Genomic DNA, 7,094 nt, shown 5'->3' with positions numbered 1-7,094 from the left:
TAAATAATTTTTAGTTATTGCATTTTTTTTAATTTGAACTTTCATTACTAAAATTATTCTTTATTAATAAACTCGTAAACTAATTCCAGAAAATATGAGTTTTGTTAAAATCAGTTGATAATTAATTAATCATTTCACAACATAAAAAGCATTGCACAATTATTTTCATGAAAAAATTCAAATAATTTTTATATTATATTCTCATTCAAATTTGAAATTGCATTTCTCCACATTTAATTTATTAATAAACTTTCTAACTAAGTTTAAAAAAATTAAAATATGGGTACATATAATTTAGAAAATTGAATTTAAATACTCATTTCACAATATCGAAAGCACCAAAAAAAATTATATAATTGTAATACAAGTATTTAAAAAAAAAAAATCCGCCCGGTTCGCGGGCACATTCTCAAAGTGCGATTCGCGTGCGGCTCGCTTCGCTAGCTAGTTTGAGTGCGTCTAGGGCGCGCAACTGTTGGTTCTCGCGCTTCGCGCTCGATAATATGTTTATCTCGCGCTCTGCGCTCGGTATTTGTATTACCCTCCACATTTGTACACAGACCACAATGCGCAATTTTCTACATTCTATGTTAAAAACTATTATATCAAATGTCTATTACCATTTTTTTTGTGTACCTTGGTCTGGTACTGCTTATTCTGATATTGCAAAATAATGATCACATTTTATTTTTTCTGATCCTAATAGGGTCCTGCTGTGGTTGTTTAATCATTTTCCCTTTTCTTAAGTGAAGCTGAAAACTTTTTTTTTAATTTGTCATTAAAAAAGGTTCTCAAAGTACCTACGGCCTTGACGATTACATTCTCATTGCGATAATCGCGCTTCGCGCTTAACAGTTAGGTTATGCAGGCTCTAATTTTTTTAAATTTTGGGCGAATGAAAAAATTCGGCTAGAATAGTTTTTAAATATATTTGGTATCTAGTGAAAATTTTGAATGAAATTTTTGGATCTAAAAAAAAATTAAATTTTTCTATTTTTTGAAAATTTTGAAAAGTATATAACTTTTATAATTTTTATCAAAATTAAAAATTTTATTTGGATAATTTGTCAGTCTTTTACCTATCTATAAGAAACTTTGACAAAAATTTTTATAATATTAAGAAAAAAAATTTGAAAATTGTAAGATTTCGCCTCCAGGCGCAACTAATGGAGGTTACGAGTTTTTATATAAAGGATTAAAATACCTTTGTTGAAGCGAAATGAGATCCAGTCGAAAGTAGGGTTAGGAACCCGTTTTTGTACAGAACGACCATGGAGAATATAAATAAGGAGATCAAACTAGTGGAACTGAAAATGAACACTTTTCTGTTGCTAGAAGTACGCACACAAACATGTGCAAAATCACACTCACGTATAGTTCAAAACTTCCCGAGCGTAGCGTGCCAAGCGCACTTAAAAAATATATGGCCGCCGATGTGAACGCGAGTCAAATATAAATAAATAATGATTGAATAATTAATAGTTTGTCAATAAAGGCAAGGATGTTAAAATTAAAAATCACTGTTTAAAAGCGAAAATTTCCAATGAGTATGGTTTCACGTGTATAGTGTACAAGACTTTCAGAGTTGTGTAAGTTGTATGTTTATTATTTTTGTTACGAATGCGTCTAATATCTGTCGCACGCATAGTGTTGGTAAAAGTAATCTGATATTTCATAAACATACTACCTACCTCTTCCATGGCGAATAATTTTTTATTCCAGAAACATTTCACAAAATCCTGTCTGATGATTAACTATTTAATTGTTCAAGCGACCTGTCAAAACAAAACAATGGAGGCGGCCATATTTTTTTAAGTGCGGTTGGCATGCCACGCTCGGAAAGTTTTGAACTATAAGTAAGTGTGGTTTTACACGGATGTGTGTGCGTACTTCTGGCAACAGAAAAGTGACCGTTTTTGGTGAAGTTTATGCATTACAGATTGGTCTCCTTATATCTATTCTTCATGAGAGCGACGCACGTTAACCCACGCAAATAAAAAAGGCGTATGATGTGAACTATAAATAGCGATCATAATAAACTCTTTGAAAAGTATTGTATTAATGTTTGACCTATAGTCTATTATTATTTTATTATTTGTTACTATTTATAAAATATTTCATATGATCATAATTTTAGCCCACGCCTATTTGTAAACTGAGTAAAATTTCTTTTGCAATCATAATTATTGCAAGAACTATTGTTTGTCAAATGTGTTAGTTGAAAAAAAAAAGATATAATGTCACATGTAATTTTATTTATTATTTATGTTTTTAAAACAATGCTTTAGTATAATTTAAAAATAAATAATCTATATCATGTAAATGTATTTATATAATTCGATATCAAGTTAGCGATTCTGAATTTAGCGGGGAACCAAAAATACAGCTGGTATCTAATATAGTACCTTCACACCACTGATGTTGATGTGTAATTTACCGAGTTTTTACAGCTTTCTCCGCAAATTACGTCGATTATGTAATTTACGTAAAAAACCCATGTGACGCGTCACTTCGCAACCCTGGATTTGAAAGAACACAACAGAACAGAAGTATGACAGCTCACAGCACTTTCACACTCATGTGACATAATTGTCAGCTTATTCACAGACACACCCAAGTTGTGATTATGAACAAAAGATGAGTGCCGCCCACAAAAAAACGGTATAATTTTTGTGCCACTAGAGATCTGTGAATTTTGTGAAAGAATTGATAGGTTAGAATCGTGGTGATGTCTACGCGAAAAAAGCGAGTTGCTGCAGTGTTTACGTCCTAGTACCGCTTTAAATGATTTACATTTCTATTCCGGTGGCACTAATGTTTATTTTTTCACAATAGACAGTCACTTTTTTACGTGAAAAAATAAAAATAATCCAAAATGATAGCCACAGAGCTTGGTTCTACGAATGCTGATTTGGTGAACGTGCAAGTTACAAACGAGAAAGCCCCTTTAATTAGAGGTAGGGGCTTTTTGCGAAGATTCACTAATATTTTTAGGCATGGAAAAATGCCCAATCCTACGGGAGATGGTTATGTAGAATTTAGCAGCTTGGGTACAGAGAGTACTCGAACTTTGGGAACTTTCGCTGGAGTTTTTAGTCCTGTCACTCTCTCCATGTTCAGTGCCTTGGTTTTTATTCGTATGGGTAAGTTTAAGATTTCATATAATTGCTGCTCCTGCAGTCCTTTGTTTGAAATATAATTTTCTAACACGTACCCTAAATTTTTCAACACTCTTTTTATTCGCTAAAAGTGCCTTATAGTACAGTTGCCAGTAATATGTCTTCTGTATGCACTAATAAGATGCCACTCGGTACCTTTGGTTTAAAATTTTCGATAAAGTCTCTTGTTTATGGATATCAAGGGTGCTCTTTCAAAAGCTTGGTCATTTTTTTAATCATTTTTATTGAAAATTTCATTATTTCTTAAATAAATTCTTTCTTCTAAAATTATATTTGGAAAGTTCATGGAAAGGGACTTTTATACATCATACATTTCTTCATTAAACTAACCGTTTTCGAGTCAGAGCGTTCTAAACAATTGAATTTGCACTATAATTGAGATTTTTGCGGCTTGATATACCGACATTTATCGAACCGAAAAATGTTTTAATGTTTTAATGTTCATAATAATCAATCAGAATCCTTGTTTTTTTAATTGGCTGTAAATTGATGTCTTTGGATAAGAGCAGTATGAAATTTTCAAAAAAATTCAGTTTGTAATTTTTAAATTTTCGATTTCGATACAATAATATATAAACCAATAAAGTGAAAAAATTGGCTATTAAAGCAATATGAATTTTGATCCTAAGATTTTAAAAGTGTTTAAAGGAACTTACTATTAGCTAAAATTATTGAAACTGCAAACATATAACATATATAATATGCATTTATATTTTATTTAATTATTATTAACCATTTTTATTAAGAAAATCTTTACTGGTATTTTCTCATAAACAAAATTGGGTTCGACTATAATTGCTAAACTTTATTATAAGAGTCTTAGTTGATAATAAAAAATTGGCATAAATAAAAAAATTAATTATTGTTGAAATTTGCCTAATTTTAGTAATTAATTTACGAAATTTATTGTTAAAAACAATCGAAACATGCTTTACAATAGTGTATTCTATTGTTTTTCTGAATTCGCTTATTTTCTTATTTTTTACATTTTACATAGATAGCTTCACAGACTCGTCAGTGTATATCTATCGCCCACAATATTTGTCAATACGAGAAAATGCGAGACTGAAGAATCTAGTAACAAAATTTGTTACTAAAAATTTACTAAAAATTTGTTACTAAAATTTGTTCCGAGTAATAGAATGTGGAAGTTCATAATCTCAAAGTGTCAAAGTTAGTTGTTGTCAAAGTTAGCTAATTTCGAGTAAATCATTGAAGAATTTTGATGGTCGAATTAGATGGGTTTTGAAAATCGTATTTGGATAGCGATTAAATTCCTATTTTTCAATTTTAAAAAGTGATAAAAACTTGCTCCCGCGATATGGAAAGACTGAATAAGAATAAAAAAGTTTTCATTCAAGAAAATTATTATGTTCCGGAAAATCAAAGATTTAGTGTGATGTTATCGCATTTTGACATATGGTTTTTCGTTGAAAGTTCAATAAAAAGAAGAAAGTTTTGTATTTCCTGAAGAATTAAGATTTTAGGTTGGAATTTGATTGTTTTTTTATTGGCTTTTCCTTTGAAAAAATAATTATTTTATTGTTTTACTACATTAAAAAACGTTTTGGAAAAGAAAGTTGGTCAGAAAAAGGTTTACAAAAATGTTAAGAGGTTAGACAATTAAAAAAAAAAGAAGATGAGAGACAGGTATCGAGAGACAGTCATTTGGTTTTGAATTGCCAATCTTTTTATTATTGTGTTAAAAATTTTGGTTATTTAGTTCTGTACTGCAACCCTTAAGTCTTAAATTTAGAAGTTTTTGTAAGTGAAAATACTAATCATATGAATATTTTATCAAATTAACTATTTTAAATAAGTGATGAACTAATAGAAAAATATTATTTTTCCAGGTTACATTGTCGGAAATGCTGGACTGCTGGTAACACTTCTGCAATTCGTAATAGCGTATGGAATTTTGGTATCTACGGTTACATCTGTTTGTGCTATTTCCACAAATGGGGCCGTTGAGGGAGGCGGAGCTTACTGTATCCTTATAAAAACTATATAAAATCGTATAAATAATTAATTCCTGAAAAGTTAGCAAATTTTTATTATTTATATTATTTTTTAAAATTTGTTTAATACAAAGAGAATTCTGAATTTTCCATTAACAATGCAATTAGTTATGATAAGTCGGACACTGGGTCCTGAATTTGGGGGCTCAATTGGAACCATTTTCTTCATGGCTAATATAGTATCAAGTGCTCTTTGCATTTCTGGATGCGCTGAAGGCTTTGTACAAGATTTTGGATCCAAGGGTGCCATAGTGAGCAGCAGCTTTATTTATGATGGAAGATGGTGGCATTATTTGTACGGTACCGTCATTAATACTACGAATTTACTGGTTTGTTTGATTGGAGCCGCAATGTTCGCCAAAACTAGCGTTATTATCCTGGCCATCGTCTGCATTTGTTTGGGCAGCGTATTTATCAGCTTCCTTGTAATCGGACCCCTTGAAGTAATTATATTAAATAATTTATAATGTTTGAAGGTGCTTAAAATTAAAAATTAAATTTATTTAGAGATTGTGTATAGATGGGATATCCTATTTTAATTGAGCGCACCTATTGGAGAACATTTTGTTTTTCAAGTGCTCTTATTCAAAATTGCATTTTCCTGATACATTTTGATTTAAAATGACATTTCTATTCTTATTTCATATAAATCATATGGATTTTGATCTAATTGAAAAAATCTGAGTTTAGACTAGAGGTATACAAAAATGAGTAAACATTAGAATTATCGGCATTCAACAGGTCCAGTTTCCTATGCCAAATAATTCTTCGGTAATTATCAATGCTTCTTACACCGGCATACTCGCATCCACCTTACAAGGAAATCTATACCCTAACTATAGTGTTGATTATTCAAGCGGAGGAGTGATGTCTGATTTTGCGAGTGTTTTTGGTGTTCTTTTCAGTGGTGTTACTGGAATAATGGCTGGCGCCAACATGAGTGGTGAGTAGACTAGTCCTTGTTTTTGGGTTTTTCGTTTTAGAGCTTGCTCTCTATTATATCATTCACAGTTTTGTTGCAATATCTAATTAAATATTATATGTGACATTCTGCGAAGAGAGGGACGTAATTCGTATTTTATAAATAAATTCGTATTTTTTTTCTTTCGAAATTCAAATATTAACACGTGCCACTGGGCACTTTAAAATCCCATTTGATTAACATGAGCGAATTTTGGATTTTCGAAAAATTTAACTCATGCTCGAGGGTTTCATCGAAACGTGTAAAGTTTTTTAGGATTTGCTGAGGACTGTCTACGAAATACAACCATACTGATGACTTTTATCATACGGATGACTTTTACTGATAGACAATTCGAATATATCCCATGACCTTTTTAAACAATTATTTATTATTAAAAAATGTAAAAAATAATCGCATTTTCAAATTGAAATGTAATATTTGGGCATTTTTTGGAGTAGTACATTTTTTTTTTAAAACATTATGTAATTATTTAAGCAATAAATGATTGTTTATTTACAACATTTCTCAAACTTGAGCCAGAGATTTCCTTTTTTTTCAAAATGGTATCCTATGCTGCTTTTTTTTTAAATAAATACATAATTTTTATATATTTCTTCTCATTTTTAACAATTCTCTTATTTTTTAAACAATTTGTATTTGCTCAAGCAGTTTTTTTGTCGACAACTTAAAAAAAATGAAATAAAATCCTACCATTATTTTTCTAAATGTATAGTGTATAGAAAAAATATATTAACCATTTTTTTATTCGTTAAATAAATATAATTTGCTTAAGCAATTATTTTTCCAACAATATTCATAAAATCGTAGTACATTCTGTTGAAAACGTCATGACATTGTTTAAACAATGTTTATTCGTTCAAGCAGTTTTTTATTAAAAAATGTGGATCAATAATATAAAAATATAACACAGAA

General features: G+C 30.0%; 1 protein-coding gene across 1 annotated transcript in view; it reads left to right on the top strand.

Moving 5' to 3' along the window:
• Positions 1-2,405: 2,405 nt before the first annotated feature.
• Positions 2,406-7,094, top strand: part of LOC117167434 (solute carrier family 12 member 9) — an 18,162-nt gene continuing 13,473 nt past the window's right edge. Inside the window, exons 1-4 of the mRNA XM_033352368.1 lie at positions 2,406-3,143; positions 5,033-5,167; positions 5,306-5,640; positions 5,939-6,140. Of these exons, the coding sequence (XP_033208259.1) occupies positions 2,876-3,143; positions 5,033-5,167; positions 5,306-5,640; positions 5,939-6,140 (940 nt within the window). The 5' untranslated portion in view covers positions 2,406-2,875. The remainder of the gene's footprint in view (positions 3,144-5,032; positions 5,168-5,305; positions 5,641-5,938; positions 6,141-7,094) is intronic.

This window comes from Belonocnema kinseyi, chromosome 1, assembly GCF_010883055.1.
Source record: "Belonocnema kinseyi isolate 2016_QV_RU_SX_M_011 chromosome 1, B_treatae_v1, whole genome shotgun sequence".
Taxonomy (NCBI): domain Eukaryota; kingdom Metazoa; phylum Arthropoda; class Insecta; order Hymenoptera; family Cynipidae; genus Belonocnema; species Belonocnema kinseyi.
This window is presented reverse-complemented; position numbering and strand designations above follow the sequence as displayed.